At 39.9% G+C, this 22,409-nt stretch overlaps 2 protein-coding genes across 2 annotated transcripts in view; both read left to right on the top strand.

Annotated features, from left to right (window-relative positions):
* Positions 1–1,791, top strand: part of rptor (regulatory associated protein of MTOR, complex 1) — a 138,821-nt gene extending 137,030 nt beyond the window's left edge. Inside the window, exons 32-35 of the mRNA XM_079219794.1 lie at positions 329–415; positions 516–632; positions 1,356–1,485; positions 1,686–1,791. Coding sequence (XP_079075920.1) covers positions 329–415; positions 516–632; positions 1,356–1,485; positions 1,686–1,754 — 403 coding nt within the window. The 3' untranslated portion in view covers positions 1,755–1,791. The remainder of the gene's footprint in view (positions 1–328; positions 416–515; positions 633–1,355; positions 1,486–1,685) is intronic.
* Positions 1,792–8,392: 6,601 nt separating this feature from the next.
* On the top strand, positions 8,393–21,097 carry pecam1b (platelet and endothelial cell adhesion molecule 1b; the record flags this gene model as incomplete). The annotated part of the gene is made up of 15 exons (XM_079219160.1): positions 8,393–8,399; positions 8,704–8,997; positions 9,311–9,592; positions 9,679–9,951; positions 10,544–10,810; positions 12,205–12,492; positions 12,646–12,924; positions 13,568–13,669; positions 13,790–13,820; positions 14,878–14,957; positions 17,161–17,214; positions 18,180–18,269; positions 18,750–18,806; positions 19,420–19,442; positions 20,877–21,097. 15 exons carry the CDS (start codon positions 8,393–8,395, stop codon positions 20,976–20,978), a joined length of 2,229 nt encoding a protein of 742 aa, XP_079075286.1. The 3' UTR covers positions 20,979–21,097.
* Between the last annotated feature and the right edge of the window lie 1,312 nt (positions 21,098–22,409).

Raw genomic sequence — 22,409 nt, 5'->3', positions numbered from 1 at the left:
AGTTCGGACACTGTTTAAATACATTCACAATAACATACAAACTAGAATCCATCCAGATGATTTCAGTCTTCTTGGAAACTTAGACCATAGTTTATTTGTGTCATAATGTAGCCCTTTTGGTTACTTTTAAGGTTGAACCAGATAATTTAATAATCATCTATTCATCACTTTCTTTTTTGGGTTTTATTACTGTTCCTATGTTTTTCCTTTTGGCTTCATAATTGTTGTATTGTCTTTGTTATTTTCCTGTGTTTCCTGCTTGCAAAGAAACACACTGTTAAATGTTACTTTCGCTGACATTTGCCCTGTCTTTTGTGGGTTTCTGCAGTCGGGTGATGACCTACAGGGAGCATGGAGCCTGGGTGGTCAAAGCTCATATACAGAAGGAGACTGATGGACATATTATCAGTGTCAGGTATGCTCTATCTCTTTGTCTGTATATATTATATAGTTTGTCTGTATATATAGGATATATCTTTGGAATGCCTTTAGTAACTTTGTTGTTTCCTCACCAGTGTAAACGGAGATGTTCGATTCTTTGAACCGCGGACCCCAGACTCCATCAACGTGCTGCAGACAGTAAAGGGGTTGACAGCCCTGGACATCCACCCACAGGCCAACTTGTTCGCCTGGTGAGTTTGAATGTGTAGATGCAGGTTTCAGCTCAAATGTCCACAATGTTACGGTCAAGTCCATTCATTCTTTATTTTCCTTATCTTAGTCAGATCTAAAGCATTTTCTCTCCTGTGTTATGATTTGAGAGCAGGTGAAAAGGTTTTTGCCATGATCATCTTAAAATGTTTCTTAAATCCTCTCATCTAAGAAACATGGGGGAAAGGGGGTTTTTTGGAAGGTGAAAAAAAATTGTTTTGTTGTTTCGACCACTAAAGGCTCAGGTGCACCTCTACCGCGCGTTCTAAATAAGACTAAAAGCATTCATGTTTTGTTTTCAGGTTAGTTATTATTCCTCCATGCACTCAACACAATGTCCATAATGTTATTGTTGACAAGTTATGTAGTTGAAAAAAAGAAAGTAACTTAGAGAAAGAATTTTTTTGGCAAACATTTTTCTCCATCGGTTCTTAAGTCATAAACGGGAAGAAAATCATTTCAATCTTCCTCAGTCTTCTTTACTTTTTTCCATTTGTCTAAATAAGAAGAGTCAAATATTGTTGCGTTTTTATTTGGCTTGACAAACAAAACAAATTATCGTAACTGGACAATACAGCTGGCATCCATACAGAAGGTTACATGTCACCACAAAATAAAAAAATGCAGTCCACACAGCGTATGATTGATGTTATGTCTCTCTCTTTGTCTCTCTCTCCCTCACTCTCTCATCCTCTGCTCTCCAGTGGGTCGATGAACCAGTTCATAGCGGTTTACAACTCTAACGGTGATGTGATCAGCAATATAAAGTATTATGATGGCTTCATGGGACAAAGGATTGGGGCCATCAGCTGTTTAGCCTTCCATCCTCACTGGGTAAACTACCACTTTACTGGCCACAGCAGTATTCATACAGTCGTACATCTAGGCCAATAGTTATTAAACATTTCAGAGTTTGGGTTAGGGCTGTTGCTAACACTTTACCCCTCTTCTCAGTTTTTGTGAACGCACACACATCATTAAACCTGTAATTAACACAACCGTCTAACCTACCTTCTGTCTTTGTCTCCCTCCAGCCCCACTTGGCGGTGGGCAGTAATGACTACTACATGTCCATCTATTCAGCGGAGAAGAGGCTCAGATAACACACCAGCATTCATCAACAACACTTCCCCCACAAATCTACCACATATGACTTCTGAACCACAGCTTCGAGCTCTGGGATGTAAATGACGTTTTTGTTGTACATATGCAATTACCACCCTGAATGTTCTAGTGATGGCTGCTGACAAAAAATCATGCTACGAACGACAATATATATATATATATATATATATATATATATATATATATATATATATATACATATATATATATATATATATATATACATATGTATATATATATACATATGTATATATATATATATACATATATATATATACATATGTTTATATATATATATACATATATATATATATACATATGTATATATATGTATATGTATGTATGTATGTATATATATATATATATATATATATATATATATATATATATATATATATATATATACATACATGTATATATATATATATATATATACATACATGTATAATTATTATTATTCTCACTGTTTCTTCATAGTCTTATTATGATGCTAATGATTGTAGACTTGGCTGTGCTGAGGAGTGTGTATATTTAAATAGCGTATACAGAAGATTAGAGGTTCTATTTTAAAGAAGTGGTACCCATCGGTCGCTGGGGCTCCTCCTCGCCGCACAGCGAGCATCTCTACCTGAATGAACTGTGACCCCTGCGAAACTAGAAGTGGTGTGGTGGGGGTGGGGTCACCTGGAGTACAAAACGCACATTCACTAGTGCAGGAAACCCAGACTCGCCCTCCGCTGGACCCCAGCGTGTTTATGAGTTATTTTTAATGGCCGTCTCACAGCCAAAGGACACAGAGTTTTGCTACTTTGCTGCACCGCTGGCAAGACGTTTGTAGGGACAGACCCAGAGACAGAGGACTATGTTCATTCTGACGCCTTGACCAGGCTGACTTGATGAGTGTTAGTGCGTGTGTGTGCGTTAAAGTGGATTATAGCACAGATGTGCCCCACAGTGGGTCATCAAGCCTTGGACTTAATTGATGCCCAAAAAAGATGCCTGCTCCCATGCTAGGATTCTCCTTCTTGCTTCCCTGACCCCAGCGTGCCAAACATAATCACATTTTCCATGCAAGCCCTTTTGTTTTCACTAAGGGGGTGTTTTTGTTTGTTTTATTTGTTTTTTATGTGTTGCCTGTAAAAGGGAAAAACCTCCATTGCCCCTAGGATGATACACATTCTTATATCTAGCACAGTGAGAGGGGGGCGAAATAGGTAAATGCTAAGCACCCAGTCCTCGAGGGAGCCTGCGGTACCTGCCCTGCAAAGCAATAAAAACCTCACGTGATTCAGTGTCAAACTCCTCCCCCGACGTTTCTGATAAAATGCTTCAGTTTGAAGGTGATTGCAGCATCAGTTGCTTAAGACTGAAACCCGGCCTACAGCATTTAAAGGGGCCACAATATAGCAAATATCAAAAAGTATCATCTACACACACCAATGATATCAGATACATAACATTTCCTGTGATTGACTACTTCTAATGTGTAGGTCCTCCCCATATGGAATCAAGAGATTACAAAATACCTGACATACTTTTCGACCTGCTTTATTTATTTCATCCCTTTTATGCCATTTCATCGTTTTCTGGTTCCATAAACAGAAGTTAACCCTGGTAGCTTTCCCGTCTTGAGTTCTGATTTTGATTTTACTGCCATGCCTGCTTGGTTTTGATTTTGTTCAACAAAGTTGGAGGCATGAAGCGAGTTACATGTTAATCGGTGGCATCAGAGCTGTGACACTCTCTCTGTACCTGTATGTGCTCACTGTGTCACGTTTTTGTCTGAATCCTAAAATCTCGCTCGGGGTACTTCATGAGCCACCTCAAACTAACATCGAGCAACTGCCAGCCTCTCCGGTGTCTGCAGCATGATGAACAGGTGCTGGCAATCGCATGACGAAGTGCGTTGTCACTCCAGAGGTCATGGACATTTGTGGCAGAAAATGTCATTGTGGTGCTGTTTGGTAAGGATGCCTCTCTTGTTCAAAGGGAAGCTCCCAGTTTGTTTGTTTACTTTGTGCAGTATCACCATCGACGTGCCTCTTCCTTGGGGCTGCAGCTTTGCTTATTTAGCTTTTTAAAAATCTTTTTTTCTTTTTCTGTTTTTAAATTTGCTGGCATTTTGTTTGCCTTAGCCTCGGTGAGGTGGAGGGAAAAAAGTGGAGACCGCCTTACACACAAATACAGACACACAAACACTCTCTCGCCGCATATTTCTCTACCATGCCCCCCTTCATCGCCAATTTACCCAACAGCCGCTCCCTCCCTTCTTTCCTGCCATGCCCACTTCACCCCTCTGCATCAGTTGTCCAGAGCTTTGCTTTTCCCCAAAGAAGGAAGGGACTCGTGAACTGGGAACAAACACGAATCAGTCGGCATTTAAGCTGCTACAGTTGCTGTCACCACATTAGTCCGCACCATGACCCCGTCACTGAGCTCTTTAGCGCTCTGCCTGGTTTGGCAGGCCTCACCTGCTTCACCGGCTCAGCCATAATTATGTATTTTGGCGCCGGGCCATTTGCTCAGAATCACATTCATCTCTAAGTATCCTGCTTTGAGTTTTAGTTTTTTAGATCTGGAGGAAAAAGAAGAGACTTTAACAAAGTAGTAAAGGAAACATGAAAACAATCAGGTCTGTCTCTGTGACTGCTTTGCTGACTGTGGTTTATAAGTCAGGAGACAAAATAAACCAAATACAACACCGGAATTGGTCTTTTCATATCTGATCTAATCTTCTTTAGAATTAACAACTGAACTTTGTGCATCATCGACGTCATACATGAAAAAATGTTAACTATTGAGAGAAAATGGAGAACTTTGAGCAACTTTGAATGTTGAATTGACGTGAGGAGTAACCCACACAGACTATGAAAGATACAAACGTTTCCTTTCACAATTCCACGTCCGCTAATAAGTGTGACTGTCCTTGCGGAATATATTTTAAATATTACATTTAAACATCTATCAAATAGCGATACAGAATTTAACTGGATATTTTTAATTATATGTAGATTTTAGGATACAAAATGTAAGACCAGATCAAATGTTAAGGGATTAGTAGTGCTCTCCCATGCCGAAAGGAGCCCGCAAAAGAGGATGGAAAGAAAAGTTGACAAAAATCTAGGCAGTCAAGGTGACAGGAGGATAAGCTTGTTTTTTCCAGACTTGACCAAAAAGCTCATTGAGCGCCTGAGATGACAGTTCTGTCCCAGGCTGAGTAGTACTGAACATTACTATTTGACGAAATGTATTCTGTTTTTATCCATATCATATTTATTTATTTGATAATGAACACTTGTTTTGATGGGGATCATTTGATTTACATCTTGGTTTGGATCAAGTCATCGACCAACCACAGAAGTCAAAAGTGGCTGTTCGCAGTAGTTCCCCAGGGCTTCTCCTGGGCTAGTCATGAAGAGACTAATGTGTACCAGTAACAATAGCGCCACCTACTTGTGTCATGTAAGAGCCAGCAGAGATTCATGTCTGTGAAAGCCCTTCTCAGTAGCTGAGCTCAGCCATTATCTTCCCTTCAGGAAATGGACTTTGCTCCATAAAGACTGTCTTGTTGGTCTCTGCCTGCACCAGCCCAGCCAGCCAAGGTCAGAGGTCAAAGGCCTGACTTTGCTATTGCACCTCAAGCATTACAACATTATTGTGACTACCGTTTATAACACACAAAACACACATACTGTACATGAAGGAGACCACAGAAGAACATTCCACAACAGCAAAGAGCCGGGCGGCACGAACATCCTGAGGAAACAACACTCACTTCCTGGCAAATTAAGCCAAGCCGACGGCTGCTCGGGTTGATAACCACCGCTGCTGGCTGAACACTGAGTGACCGAGGTAGAGCACCACCTTTTGTGTCTGCTCCCGCCCACCAGAATCAGATCTCCCACCAATCAGCCAGCATAGTCACAAGTCTGTTGAGCACCAGGACCGCGAGCAGCGTTGGGAGCCTCCGTGTTCCTCAGACAGGATGGACCTCTTACTACTGCTCACCTCCATGCTCCTGTCCAGCTGTAAGCCCACTGACCTTCTATCTTATTCTTTAGAAACTCGTTAGACTTCTCTTTGTGGAGGTGGTTGAAAGATTTGTCTCTAACGTGATACTTTACTTTCTTATCTTGCTCCAAGACTTCCATCCATGGAGAGTGGTGAACGCACAAAGTAAGTATATTCTGAGATAAATTACACTTTACATAGAGTTGGTTTACTGAATATCTTCCACAGAATTGTTAGTTGGAGCAGAAAGTTAAGTTTAAACAAGGCCCAGTGTTTATGGAACATCATTGCTTTAGTTTCCATATGGACAAAGTTATTGGGCGTTGAGTTGGAAGACTTTTCCATCACTTGTCGCCCACTAAAGAACACTCCCAAACACAGAGTCTCAAGACACATGATCAGTCCGTGGAAACAGCCCTGTTTGTTATTAGAGCTTTGGAAGGGAGTGTTGGGAACATGTTGGTGAGCAGTGTCACACGCCTCCTTGTCGTCTTCTGTTGGTTGGTGATTGAAGGCATGAGTCAGCCCGAGAGATGGAGGCATTGTCCAAGCCGGGCCCAAGGTCCCGACTTGAAGAAAGACCAGCGTTTCCATTGGTTTGCCGTTTTTTCCTGAAAGAAAGTGATAGAAAAATATATCTTTAATTTTAGTGGAAGAAGTGCTCAATCCTAACAAAACCCTGATGTATAAATGTTCTGTAAAAGTCCTGCATTTAAATAGTTTTTTTGAGTAAAAATTTCACAAGATCAATCAAAGGGGTTGTAAGATGCTTAATGGAAGAGGATAGAAGAAAAAATTAAGTTTGCTACACAAATCACTGATGCTACTTTTTGTCACAGAACAACGGGTTTAAAGAGAAACGGCACACTTAGACACGTTTTTTAAGCTGTAAACTAAATGATGCGATGTGTTAATATTGGCATTAATTACCAAATCTATAAAGATCTGCATTTCATGGATTGAAAATGTAGCTCTTACTATAAATCAGCCCTAAACCTCGCAAGACCGATACAGAAATAGAGTTGACCTGTTGGGACTTATCTATGTCATGACATTTATATTTACAAAAAGAATCTTATCAGCATGCACGTTACCCTCCAGCACGTTACCCTGCATCATTTTTCAAAGTGATGCAGTGGGTGGAGTTACATTTTGATAATGTGTTGTATTTTATAAGCTTATCAAATGTAAAATCTTAATCTGAAGAGTAATTATAGCTGATATAAATCGAGTAAAATGCACATTATTTCATTCTGAAACGTAATGGAGTGAAGTATAAAGTAGCATAAAATAGAAATAGTCAAGTTAAGTACAAGTACCTGGGTACAGTACTAACCTATTAAAGGAACGTAAATGAACGTTGTTCGTTTTGCTGCCACTGGCTCAGCAGGTACCTGCCATAACTCACGAGGCGCATCGAGAGCGCAGAGTAAATCACTGCCCTGCACGCCTGAGTTTTCTCATCATCAGCCCTGCCAGGTCCTGCTGAATGATGCTGGGTGTGGGCCAGATTCAGCAGGCACTGAATTGGTGATGGGTCCCCCGGGTGGCCTGTTTGTCTGACAAAGTGCTTTTCCTGCCCATTTTCCCCCTTGTTTTCCAGGTTTGTTTACTGCCTCACAACACGCCCTCGTCTGAGCCACAACAGCAGCCTGTTGTCTCCGATACTCGACCAGATGGGTGATCTGGTGGAGAGGCTTGATGTTTGTGTACAGATGCTTTCTGTCTGGTTACACTGAGGAACACTACATTGTTTTACTCTTTTAAAAGTTACTTCTAAAAGACTAAATGGTTCTCAGTCTTGGACAGTCTCTTCTGTATTTGTGAATGTGACAGCAAATATTTCCTGTGGATCATTGATTACTTGTGCCTGTGACTCGCAGGAGTATTTGAACCAGTTCACGGCTTCGGTCCGTTCAGGTGATCATCAGAGCAATGCGGCCATGTGAATGACGCAGTCTGGCTGCTGTTGTAATCCAGAGACAATGAGGCTGAGAACGAATCATTGTTGATAACTGTGAAGAGGTTGAAATAGTTTTGTGATAGAAAGGAAATGAACAACTCCTGAGGTTTGATTCAGGAATAAAAGACCAGCAAGACAAACATTCTGTAGCTGTAGGCTGGGCGGTAGAAAAGCTACAGGGTGGGATGTCCTTTCTTGTCCTTGACAGCTGAACCATTTCATACCTGTAAAATCAGCGAACACAACGGCCCATCGATGTCACGACCCTTAGTGAGGTGGTTGTAAGATGCCAAACCCTGAGGCCTACCAATGACACACGCAAGCCCTCTTTATCTCTCATCTGCAAACAAGTTGCTAATAGTAACTCCAACAAAGCATCAAAACTGTTTCCAGCAGATCCAGCTGCATATAGACGCAAGATACTCTTTCTTATATTCTTTTATCTTCCCGCACTGCTGTTGTTTTAACAATGACTACGAACCAATTTTACAGTGCAGCATAAACACATTGTTTCTTATACAACTCTCATACCAAGATGGGACGCCATTCTGTGGTCACGCACCAGCTTGCGCCACTTCACTACTTAATCGTATGGCCCCTGTAATTGGAATTTGAGCAGTAGTCATTTTATATGCCAGCAAGATGGCCAGTTGGGAGTGCTGGTTTGAATGGCAATAGAAAGTGATTATATTCCATCCACTTTAATTATGACTGAGAACTCTACTCGTCAAAATGTGTGGGTGTTAAAGCTCAAAGGAGGGGAAGGAAAGTAAAAGTGTTGAAAGTACAGTTTGTAGGATTTTGGGGGGACTTTTTAGCAGAAATTGTATATATTATTCCGAACTATGTTTTAATTAGTGTATAATCACCTGAATCGTAGAGTTTTCTTTACCTTTTTGAATGATTAGTTTGTTTATTAAGTTGAATTAGTTTTGTTTGCATTTACTCCCAAGTGTTTATAAGAGACATCACCCTGTCCATCGAGCCCAGTAATGAAGTGACCCGCGGCACCAATGTGACCCTGAGATGCCAGGCCACTGTCAGCAGCTCTGGGCAGGAGGCCCTGAGTCGTGAGTACACGATATCCAAGGACAGCAACACAATCTACACCAAGACCTCCAGCAGCTCGGAGGATCTTCTGTACCCTCTGTCCGAGGCCAGGGTCTTCAACAACGGCAAATACACGTGCAAGATCAACATTGAGGGGAAACAAATGACCAGCGTAGCCAAGAAACTCACAGTAACAGGTCGGTTTGTTGGATCATTATCTGTTAATGTGGTCAGATACAGTTAAAAGGCTCGAACTGTGAGTAATTAAAAGAGCGCCGTTTTTAAAGTGTAGTTAATTTAAACACCTGTTTGCAGGACACACAACAATGTTTGCCTTAATAATGAACTATTTCAGGCATGAATTTAAATCCTTTGTGTGTAAAAAAAAAAAAAAAGTCTTAATGTAAGTGATGAGGGACGTGGGAGAATTACTTAAACATTGGCAGAAGGTGTTTTTTTCAGTACAGTTGGATTCAATCTGAGCACATTTCTCACATATTGTGTTTTCAGGCCTTTCAAAACCAATTATCCACCTTAACAAGCTTGTAGTCAGTGAAGGGGAGGAGATAACGGCCAGGTGCTCGGCGCCCAGCGAGACGGGCTCCATTTTCTTCTACTTCTACGAGGACTCCACAGAGATCCAGGAACAGCAGGTCGTCTCTAACCAGGCAGAGGCCAAGCTACGCTTGAGCAGCGTTGGCGTCCACAACATTCACTGTGCCTATACTGTCCTCATAACGGCCGACTCCTTTAAGTCTGTGGAAAGCAACACTGTCACTGTGTCAGTCAAGGGTAAGTGGCATTTTGAAATGTCTTTTACTTTTCAAAGCATTTTGAGTTGTATCTGGGTTTTTTCTTCATCGGCTTTGTCTCTTCAGAGCTTCCCATCACAGCAGTTTTGGACATCTTCCCCCAGTCCCCCAAGATCTATGAAGGAGACCAACTCTTCATCTCGTGCACCGTTCAAAACGCTCTGCGCACCTTTAAGAGTATCCATCTCTACCTGAGCCGGGGGAACAAGCTTCTCAGCATGGGAGACACCAAAGTCAACCACAGCAGCGTTGCCCTGGCCAAGGACCCCGGGGCCTTTGAGTGCAGATTGGAGATGGGAGATGTCGTGAAATTCGACACAAAGACAATTTCAGTGACTGGTGGGTGGACAGAGGAAAGATGACCTGTGTATCTGTATATCATATAAATCTGTGTTCTAACTACTGATTTGTTTTTCATCTTAAAATGATTGATGATTGTAGTCATTAACTATATTCTTAAGGAGCACAAAACTGACAAAATATAGTAAAAGGTTATCAGACAAGTCAAATATATAATAGAAAAAACAACAATGAATAAAATGTGTTAATTAATTCAAATTGAGTTCCTTTCACCAAGTCAAATTCCTTGTATGTGGAACGTACTTGGCAATGTACAGTTCGGATACGGATCATTTTGTACGCAGTGAACTAACTTTGTTAGTGTTAGCTTGGCGGCTGAAATGCTTTTATCACTATTACAAGAGTTTATACAGTGATTGTGTGTAGTGAATCCTACTGGAAGCTCTGCAAAAGGTTTCTTTATCCAATTTTATCTCCATTTTAATAATATTATTAGTGTGTTGTTTTTCCCTTGTCTGACAATCGTATAATACATGTTGTTAATTTTAAGCGCCATGCATATCAGCATTTAAAGTATTAAGTAATATCAATGCAGATCATGACTTGAAATGTTTTTTAAATCTGTCCACAGAGCTGTTTTCGGTGCCCACTCTCACCATGTCGCCTGCTGAAGTCTTTCAAAATGAATATATGGCATTGACCTGTAAAAGTGATCGCTCTGAAAGACTCGACAGGGAGGACTTGATTTACACTCTTGATCCACCCGGAAGCCCATTGATCCCCAAAAGCACTGGAATATTTTCTGGCACTGCCCTGCGGTATGATTTCAACTATACCTGTGTAGCTCAGGCCAAGGGCATCGTGAAGCACAGTAAAACCCTGACTGTACGCCCGAAAGGTAAGCTTACTTTCTCTCTTTCAGATGCAAATTTGAATACACAGATTAAGAGTGTGCTTAAACCCCATAATGTAAATGTTTTACATGTGTGCCTCGTTTCTGAATACCAGGTCACTTTTAAGTCCTAGTATAATTTCTGCTGTAAACATGTATACAAAATAAAATGTCCCTTTTGGGGCTCTGTAAAATTCTGATTAGATTAACATAAAGGATTAACATAAAGGCTACTAGAGCATGAACTCAATGAAGTGATTGATACCACTGTCAGAGCGATGGCATTTCCTCATCAAATGTGTCTCCGTGGGGAATAAAACAAGAATATTTTATTGTGTGTCAAACTAATCCTTCAAATAATAAACATTGTATCTCTCAGTTATCATCTCATATTCACAATTTATGCAAAACCACAAAACGCTGCAATGAGTATATCCTACGTGGTCTGATCGGGCAATGTTTTTCATCAGTGTAAGGAAAATGGGTAGAAAAAAAAACGTGTGTGACCACAATAGTAATTTGACCACATCTCTTCCTTTTTTATTATATTTCATTTTGTTTTATTATATTTTATTTATTATATTTACTCATTCCACTGAATATCCAGAAAAACGTTTGATACAAAATAAGAGCAAATAAGAATTAAATCCCAATTAAAAGAGGTCAATATTTATATATTAGCAATGGAACAAATGACTGTGTATAATGTGAAAGGGGGAACCTGAATCTGCACCTCCCCTCAGCTCTATGGAGTGCTTTATCAGCTTTCAGCTCATTATTTTAATTTCTGGTTTTGGATTACTTTCATTGCTCTCATTGCCTTGTTTTGGGCGGCAGCAAGCAACTACCTATTGCAGAAAATGTCCCAAAAGTCACTGTCCAAACATTGTGGAGTACCTAGCAGCTAAATAGCCAGATAATTCCCCCAGAGTTGGTAGAGACCAAAAACAGAGCAACAGGAGACTGAATATTATACTTAGATTCATCTGGTGGCCAAAACACCACTCTAAACAGCTGGATCTGTAAATGGGCCACTGTTTGCAAAAAAATTGTTACTACAGGTTGAAGTCCCACGATAACGTTTTATGATTCTATAATCTTGTCTCACATTATAAAAGGCGGAATAATTTGCTGTCTAAAAATGTTAAATAATGACTGAGGAGAATATTTTTTAGAGTTGTTGAGATCGGGTTGTTCACTGTATCACTTACACTCATGATCGTCAGTAACTAAAATCTCAAAGGCAAAATAAGATTAGGAAGTCATTCACATGTGAACTGTACTCACTGAATAAAGCATTAACATACAAATCACCTATGTCCATATGGCTTTAGTGTTTGCTTTATAGGATTTGCCCAAAGGAAGTCGGTGTGTTTTATTTTTCTCTTTCTCCTCTTTAGTTCCTGTCTCCACACCAAAGATCTCGGTGGTTGGCAGAGCTGTCCTAGGACAGCCCTTCAAGATCCTCTGTCAGTCAGACTTTGGCAGCTTGCCAATAAACTACACCTTGCTGATGGGGTACGACCAGCTGAGCACTTTCATTGTCAGGCGGCCCTTTCAACAAGCTCTCTTCACAGTCAGCATCACCGAGCCTGGTGAAATAAGCAAGTACATGTGCGAGGCAAAGAATCAAAAAAGAAAAGAAAGTGAAGCCCCGCTCAGTAAAAGACTCAATGCTACTGTCATAGGTGAATATTACAAACTAGTATGTTTATCCACTTTTTACATATAAACTATGTCTTTAAAGATATAATTAAGGCAATGTGATTAAGCTGTTGTTACCTTTTCATGACACAATACAATTTCAGTTCTTTGACTTTTCCTCCACTTTCTTCTCTTAGTGCCTCTGACACACCCAATTCTTACCGTCATCCCCCACCCACCGGAAATATCTGAGGGAGATGATCTCTACCTCATATGTGGTGTTAAAGGCACTCCGCCAGTCACCTTTAAGTGGTACCGTGTTGGCAGCGAACAGCCGCTGTATACCAACACAACCAACAAGAACAACACGGACTACCAGGTCCACAGTTTGTCCAAAGAGCACAGCGGCGTGTACTACTGCGAAGCTTTCAACCATGCCAACAATGTGGTCCGCAGTGACTCTGTCACTATAGACGGTGAGACTGATGGGTATTTATGCTCTGTAGGGACGCCACCGGCTCCAGACCGGCCGCTCTGGGACTGAGCCTGACCTCTGGGGCATGCGAAAAACTAACAACAAAACTTCCTTTGTAGATGGAAATTAAACAAGAAGTACAGAAACATAGTTAAGGCCAGAGACTTAGTAGGCTGATTAGCATTTTCACCGTGTTTGTCAAAGAGAACTATACTACTACTTTAGTTTTAGTCCTTGTCAATTCATGAGATTTTGTGTAGTCCAGATTTTGTGTAGTCCAGAAATGGCGAGCAGCATAGGAAAAGGAACTTTCTCTTGTTAACTAACAAAAACAAGAAAAAAAAGCAAGGCTAAACATCTATGATGGTGGACGGGTTAGTCCTGTCAGAATTTGAAGAAAGAGGGACTAACTAGAGAAATTATTAAAGCTTTTCTATAAAGCAAGCAGAAATGTTGTGTAAGGTTAATTTGATTTTTGTGCCCTTTGTCATTTTTTACACCTTTTTTTAATTTTCCCTTTTCTCTGTCTGAAACAACCTTTGCCATCAGGTCCCATTGTATTCTCGCCTCCTTCTTTCCCCTGTGCGTTCCTGTTTGTCACTGACTTTCTTCTTTCTGTGTGTCTCCCTCTCTTTTTCTCATAGTGCGCCTGGCGTTGTGGAAAAAAGTGGTGATCGGTGGTTTCTGTCTTCTGGCGGTGTCTGTGTTGGTGGTTGTGTGTGTGCTGTGCTTCAGATCCAAGAGAGGTAGAGAGACCTACAGTCCTCCAGCAACTGAGCCTTTTTATTCCTAACTATGTATGAAAACCAACCGTCGTCCACCTACTTCCTCCTGCTTTTCTTCTCACATCTCCTCTCTAATTGTAGGTAAAAGAGAAGCAGCTGCTGAATTGTCAGTGTGAGTTGGCTCGACTACTTGCTTCCTCTGAATGTGATAGATATTGTAGAAGTTCGTGACAGTGTAGATATAAAGGTGTACTAGTGTTATGTTTCTGTTATTTTTAGCCTTCACAAAACCATACTAGTTGTTTTCCATGTTTGTAGAAGAAATAGTCGCATAACTCTCCATTAAACCACAAATTATTATTTATTCTTTTACTCCTATTAGTAAGATTAAACAAATTTACACAAACTTAATGTGATAATTAGTGGGATTCATAGGTGCTGGATGGCAGATTTTGTTACCTTTTGACAGAATCTCCTGTTGAAACAAATAAGCATGTTTATTATTATATAATAAATGTAATGTACTGTATTAATCCCTAAGGGAAATTGCATTGTGACTGTCACCAAGTCAATCAATAAATTGATAAAAAGTTAATTGGTAAAGCTAAATTCAATCAATAAAAAGGCCCATTCTAAGGTAATGACAACACAACCAATCTTAGTTTCAGGTGATTATGCACAAAAAATATTTTTTAAAAATATATAAAAACATAGTTATGAATATTCTATTCCATTTCTGACAATAAATCCTACAACGTTAAATTGTTTACGTGGTGGTGTGTAATTTTACACCACCACCACATAATGTGCTGTTAAGATGTCGTGGTCATAATGTATATCTGTGCGATCATTTTGATCTTGTAAAAAATGTGTTTATATACTGTACAATGGTAGTGTCTAGTACTAGTGCACATTAGAGAAGTGCAACTCATGAAGGTAATGCTAGAGGTGCTTGGATATTCAAATAGAGTGATCTGTACATGTATACTCACTAAAGGTAAAGGTATGTTCTGTATTAATTACAAAAATGTAAAAATAAAAGTACAGGAAAACATTTAAAAAAAGTACAAAAACGCCCAAACTTAAAGGCCACCAGTATTGAAGTGCATTATTAGCTTGTTTCAGATTTTATTGCACATAGTTTTCATGCTTTAGATCATTCTGGCATTTAGTAGATTTGTCCTTGACATCACTGCTGCAGAGTTGACTTTATTTTTACCATCTCTCAGAAAGCCTTCGAGCCCTAAATCAGATGACTCTTTAACAGTGAATCTAACCCACGACACAGAGGTTTATAACGCAGCCACAGGTAGCTTGGTTTTACTATTCTCTGTTTGTACCACTGACTGTCCTCATTAGTCATCATCTTAACAGCCATGAGTCATTTCTCTGGCCTTAACAGTCATAGCATGTTTCCTGTTGTAGCCGCAGCAATCCATTTCCATCCCATGATGTTCTAACATGCATGCAAGGCCCATGTTGTGGTCAACCTGCCTCCCTCTGTTTATCTATGTTGCTTTCCAATTGATGTCCTGATATCCTGTTAAAGTTTATGTGCAAGCACAACGTGTTTGTTTGTCTTCATCTGACTATTTTTGCATGTCCATTGTGTTCGTGTCTAAGTATGTATTTGCCGTGGCAGGAAAAGTAGGATGTTGTTCGAATACAGTTGTTGTAGGACCTAAACTTTCCACGGCACAAGTTGTTTTTACGCCGGAAGAAGCTACTTAAGTAGTTAAATCAAAGTACATGACATTGATTGTCAATTGTTACAAACTGCTTAGAGCATCCATTATCATCCCCTTCCAGGCGCAGCGCCACTCTGTGATGGCATGGAGGGGAGAGGGACCAATGGGGCACGAGATAGCGTGGCGTCGCTTCCCGTTGACATCAGTAACAGGAGCAGCTACAGTATCCCAGCCACAGTGTAGAGATGCCCCACAATGGGCGGGACTTGAATTCAAATTTTGTCTTTTTTTTTTTTACTTTCAAAGCAAAAGGGCGTTCCATGAAATGACTTTGAGAGCAAGAATGGAAAGGAACACAAGAGGCAGTAATGTTTGTGATGAGTGTTGAAGGATTTGGACCCATTTTCTCAGTGAAAAGGAGGGCCGTGTTATGAAATGATATAAACCAGGACCTGCTGCTCCCTCTCTCCTCCTCCTCCTCCTGCAATCTAGATGGCCTTCGATTTTATACTTAACATTACTGTCTTTATACTTAGTTTCTTCCGTCACCACGGCCGTGTGATTTTGTGTCCTTTATTGTTGCAACTGCTCTGTTTTTCTGATTTGTATATAAATGTCATCACCATCACAGGAAATGTGTGTATATATTTTTGGTTGATCCTCTGACTGGTTGGAAGAGACACTTGTAGAATAAAGACGTTGGTTTTATTTAGAAGTGTGTCAGTACCATTCCTTTTTCCTCTAGCTGTGGCTAAAAATGTTTCTACTGCATAATTTGCAGTCCAAGAGAACATTATTATTATTATTATCACGCCTGCATTGATCTCAGATTACAGTATGGTGCGACTATAGAACCAAGAGAAGAATACCAACATGACATGAAGTTGATTCATTTCCTAAAAAGGAACACACAATAGAGACTTCCTTGAAATGTTGAAACAATAGAGTTGGCACAGAGCAGGTCAGTGTTTATAAAACTGGTGGTGCTGGGGAGGGTGGGGTGTATTTTGTTTCAGGCTAGGCAAATTTGAATGCATGCAGCAGGTGGAGGAAATGAATCACATGTGCCTTGCTTGAGCTGAGTGTGAGATTACATTAGCAACTGGGAAGTTGTTTTAGCCAGAACTTATTGTGCAGCCGCTGCTGAATAGACATCCTATTGTGCAAAAAGCAGCTGCAGATTTCTGTATTTACCAGAGAAAATCTGCTCTTTTGTTACTAGTTTTATTTTAGGAGCAATATAGCCTCCATTAAAGCCCAAATTGTAGAAATGTACCACAAAAAAGTGTCTCCCCATCTCTCCGTTATTACTTTAAGAACAGAATACACTCTTAATATTTGACTTTTGGTCATGTGAAATATGCTTATCCACTTGCTTGAGGAGAGTTATGTGAGAAGACCTCTCTTACCACTCTTGTATTTGTATGGGTTAAACAAACACAAAGGTTCAGAGACTCTGTTCTTTTTTTTTTTTACCTTTAACCAGAACAGGTCTGTTTCCAGACTTTATGCTAAACTAAGCTAACTGGTTGCTGGCAATAGCTTCATATTTAATTAACAGATAGCCGAATGAGTGGCATATTTTTTTACCATATAACACTCAACAAGAAAGCAAATATGCATGTTTCCTAAAAGTTCCTTTAAGAATTACTAAAACACACTTTACCTAGATGTCAGCTGACATACACATGGCTTGGCAATGTGCCACTTTACTGTTCATTATTAAGGTATATTTATTTATTCTAATTGGTGCAGAATTCTTACAACGAACATAAAGTCTGGTTTTGGCATCGCCTCTGATGTTTGTCTTTCTGTGTTTCACAGTGAGGGTGAACGGAGCTGCAGTCAGTGTGTGGAGCGAGCGACCACCTGAAGAAGGTGAGCTGGGTTTGTAATAAGAAGGCTACCATTATATTATACTTTTACTGAAAATGTCTCACAGTTCCATGAAAGCCAATTGACAATTGAGCACAGACAGCTTTCACTTATTTTCTCAAAGCAAGCCTATATATGTTTTGCTGAACAGCAGCCACTGTGGCAACAATTGGCATTATGGACTTAGTAAATGCCAAAGTGTAGTGTAGAAGTTGCAAAAGTAGAGAAGAGTCATGCAGTTGGCAAACTGATCCAGTAACGTCAGTATCACAGCAATAGTGGCTGTAGCCTTCAGTGCATTACATACAGTGTTGACGAACAGTAATAATAATGGAGTATACTTTTCTGCAGACCTTGCAAACCACTTTGTTTGGATCTCTTAAGGCTGCAATGATCCATGGGTATTTCTCTCCCAACTCCTACCGGTACCTTGAGTAATGTTTTTTCTTTTTGCTTGGATGGTCACCAGGTCTCGGGACACCGGGCTCCACGTCAGTGACGGATGGTTTAATTTCACTCTGTAAATGTTTTTACTCAACAACATCATAGCTATGTATCAACGCTATGCCTCATGGCACTAGTGTACTTTTCTTCTTTTTTTAACTGCAACAGCCAAAATTTGTGTTGGCTAAATAACAGTGCCCATCTGTGAGCAACAGCAAAATAATATTTCCCACCAATCAGCTTTTTTTGGGACGTCTGGTCACCCCACATGGAGGGTCGGACTTGATGTCGTTAATAAGTAAAGCAAAACTAACACAACTCCAGGTCTGTAGCACTGCACATACAGTAGTCATATGATTGAAAGCTCTGGAAAAGACCTTGAGTTGGGATTGTTTTGTCAAACTTTTATTTCCAAGGTCAACAATAAACTTTTCATGCTCGAGAAAACAGTGCATTCATATGTAAAGTCATGCAGAGGGTTTAGTGTGTTTTACAGAGAATCTTGTTCATGTGTTTGCGTACAGCCAATGACGAGGAGAGCAGCATGGTGTCCAACGAGCCTGATGTGGAGTACACTGAGGTGGTGCATCCCCGGCCAGTAGACCCTGCCAGAGGTGAACAAAAATGAAAAGATGTTGTTTTGAGTCCAGCTCCCTTTGACAACTTTTTGTCCTTCTATTTCTTTACCATTCTACACATTGTCTCTCCTCCATTACAAACCTCCCCATAGAAAAACATGTTTCTCTGCTTTGCCCACATTCCTTTACAGCTGATAATACAGACCAACACTTCCTGGGAGGGGCATAATTACCCATAATTAATACATCTCCATGTAACTGCAGGGATTTCCAGAACCATTGCAGATAAACAGGAAGGGTTGAGCTAATTGCCTGGCTGGTTTCTGGCACTGGCTCCTTCTTCGTTATGGTTCTCTGTGATTAAGGTCCCAATGGGCTGAAGATGGCCGTTACAGAATGGGACACAACCCGCCTACTTTTAGATTTCTGCTCATGATAGATCAGACGGACAGTTATCTGCTCAACTTTGCCTTTGATGTTCAAGCAGGCTAATGTGTTGCTTTTTATAATCAACAGTCCTCCTGAGGAAAGGCACAGACACAGTGTACAGCGAACTCCAAAACTCTCCACATGGTGAGTTTAACATTTTGAAAGTTGCACTGATGACTATTTTTATTTTGACAATGGATAAAGTTACTGTGTGAAGTTACAATAGGGGTTGCATGTCCAAATGATCACCCAACTCGAGTGTTTTAGCTTTTTTCAGCTCATTGTTTTCTTTTCTGACCCAATATTTGTACTGTCTTGGTGCCCTCTCATTGCCCTCTCATCAGCCTTGTGGCAGATTATGTACTGTGCACTACCTGCCCACAACGTTCGCAACGAGTGAAGTTCGTGGGCAGTTTACAGAACTGTGACAATATCCTATTAGTGCTGGCAGGAACTTCCTGCTATCAGCGGCCAGACGCTGGATGTGTCTATCAAGCAGTTTATCAGAGTCTTGATGTTTCCTGGTCAACTGTCAAAAAATAATCCTGAGAAGCATCTGTAAGAGTAAGAGGGAATATTCCAATATAGTCAAAACATTGACTCAGACAACAGGGACATAACTGAAACAAATGCTTTTGCAGAGGAAGAACAAGTGAGTCAGAAAGCTCAGTCACGTCAAACTGTCAAATGACTCATGCATAACTATGTGGTGTGACACACACTACACACATTCAACCTGTGACGCTTTTCCTTTTAGGTGCTGCTGATCATCATGACTATGTAAGTTTGTATCTGCACAATTACACTCATGTTCTTCCTGCTAGCTTTGGAGGCCCCTTCAGTCCCATTATAATTATAACTCAGCACCTGTGTACAGTACAAACACATTTTAAAATGCTTAGTATTGTACAGTGCACACTGATGCTTGAGTTATGCAATGATCTTAAGTCTAAGGAGGAGTATTTCCTCGAGGCAAACAAGAAAAACTAAGATTTATTAAAGAATTCAAAGAAACACTGGGTGAGTAATTAATTGAAAAAGTTTTAATATTGTGGGTCAAGTATTCCTTTATTATGTTAGTTGAGTTATAGATGTAATGGAAGTGAATGGAGTTGAGCATTAGGCTTTAAAGCATTACAACACATATTATTCACGTTTAGTATGCATTAGTGGCTATCTCTCAAATGTGAATGGAGTTTGTACTGTATACAGCTAGTTATAAATACATTGTCACAATGTACTTTTTAATTTGTGCTGTATGTAGTAAGTTGTTCAAAGGAAATTATATGTAATATGAGAAGCTTTTGGAAAAAAAAACATGATCAAGTCACAAAGCTTCACCATTAACTTGAACAATGACTTAAATAAAGACTTTTATACGATAGCATTACTAATATATGTGATTTGTGTCCTAAATGAGTAAAATCCCCCGTGTGTCCCTGCGCTGGCCACCTCCTGGTCACAGGGATAGCTTGCAGGTCCATAAGCCAGGGCGAGAGGGAAACGACTGTCAAAGTTTCCAGACAAGAACAAAGGCATTTGGGCTGGGGCTTCCTTCCCTATCGCCCGATCAGATCAGCGCTGTGGCCCAGTCAAATTACCTCAAAACCCATCTCGACCAGCAAACTGTCACCCAGCATGCCTTAATCACCGCTGCTCCTTACAGCCCTGTTTGTCCCTACATGGTATTAGAGGCAGCTAAAGAGAGGAATGTGGAGTAATGCACTAAGGATGTGACATCAGCATCTAAAAATGGGTGATTATTTCATCTGTATATCTTCTTGATGGCAGATTAGCGATTTGGTCTGACAGTCGTCTTATTATGGTTTGTCTGCTCCACAGGAAACTAACGCTCGGTAGACATTTTGGAGTTCGTATTATGGGGGAAAACAAAGCATCCTCTGAGTGTTATTAGGTTTTACTCCATTAAAAATGAGGATTAGCACTTAGGTAGTTAGAAAGATGGATGAAAACACAGTTTAAAATTAGATTTGAACTCATGCAGGAACAATTGTTTTGCACATTACCAGGAGCCACAAAAGCGATTTTATAACCGTATCCTGGCCTGGTTTTAAATAGTACTTAGCGACTGCACCGATGTGTGCTTTAGTCTTAACTGCTTTGTGTTGTGTGTGCCAGTGTTTAAGGATAAGGATCAAGGTGATGAATGAATGAGTCATGATAGTGTTTAATTGCTCTGCTTTGTGTCAGCAGGGTTCAGTAGAGTATGCTGAGCTCAACAGTGAACAACCTGAGATCAATAGCTACCGCCTAGAGGTCAACAACCACCAGGACCTGCCAGTGCCGGTGGATTAGTGGATTATCACCTTCTTCTCTTCACACACCCGCCTTGTCTCCAATCTCTCATCCACACTTTTTTCCACCTTTCACTAAATACAATCTCAGTTTCCAATCTGTGAAATATTGACTGCTAAGTAACCTATAAATATTATTGTATATCAATAAAAGCATGTCACGAATCCTTTCTGTGTTTGTTGGTGTGTTTTTTCTCTCGTGTGACAGCGGGCCATGATATTACAGCTGCACGGAGATTTGATTATTAGAAAATAACATTGCTATCAATGTCATTAGAAAATAATGTATTTTTTGTGTTTTTCACAGTAACATAACTCAACTATAGTGACTTTATTTCCCATTTGCATTTGTTGCAGAGTTCAAACTCACTGGAAGTATTGCATGGCTCTCGTAGTCATGTCAACAAGGAAAAGACAAGCAGAAGAAGGGGGGTGTAAAATGAAATTGAAGGGGAGATATCATGCTCATTTTCAGGTCAATACTTGTATTTTGGGTTTCTACTAGAACATGTTTACATGCATTAATGTTCAAAACACACATTATTTTTCTCATACTGTCTGTCTTAATATACCTGTATTCAGCCTGCGTTTGAAACGCTCTGTTTTAGCTGTCTCTTTAAAGTGACTGTTCACCCCAAAATCTAAAATAAATGTTTTTCAGGGCTATTTATCAATCTAGATTGTTTTTTTGTGAGTTGGCTATTTTTGGATATAATTGCTGTAGAGATGTCTGCCTTCTCTTGAGTATAATCTAGAACAGTGATTTTTAACCTTTTTTCAGTGATGTACCCCCTGTGAAATATATTTTGACCAGTGCAAAGCATTTTTGGTTGAAAAAAAAGATGTAATACACAGCGTGCCATCAGTGTCTGATTTAATATAGAACAAATCAAATTCACTTTATAAACTTACTTATATTTTATTGTATATTTATTCAATAAAAAAAATGTTAAAGGATTTTTTAAATGGATGCTCATTTAATATATATATATATATATATTTTTAAATCTCACCTACCCCCAGGGGTACACGTACCCCCATTTGAGAACCACTGATCTAGAATATATCTCAGCTCTCGGTGCTCAAAGCACCAAACAAATACATAAAAATAAAAAAAACTCAACAGCAATGTCTCTTTCCAGAAAACCTGTTACTCAAGATAATCCACAGACCTTGTTGTAAACCTGTAAACCCAGTCTGCTCTGATTAGCAAGCAAGAACAATCTCGTGCACCTTTGCAAAGTCTACAAGTTGTGGATGGAGACTTTCAGATTGGAAATTGTTACATTATTGACTGACACATTATTTTCTGATCTAGACATAGGAATACAACTGATTGGGACACTCCAGATACCCAAAAAAAAATGTTTAAGCCAATATTGCACTTTTTACTATTCCAGATTCCAATTATTATTACAACATATACCTTACA

The sequence above is a fragment of the Taurulus bubalis genome (genome assembly GCF_910589615.1).
Source record: "Taurulus bubalis genome assembly, chromosome: 6".
Taxonomy (NCBI): Eukaryota; Metazoa; Chordata; class Actinopteri; order Perciformes; family Cottidae; genus Taurulus; species Taurulus bubalis.
The sequence above is the reverse complement of the archived record's forward strand: the minus strand, read 5'-3'. Positions and strand labels throughout refer to the sequence as shown.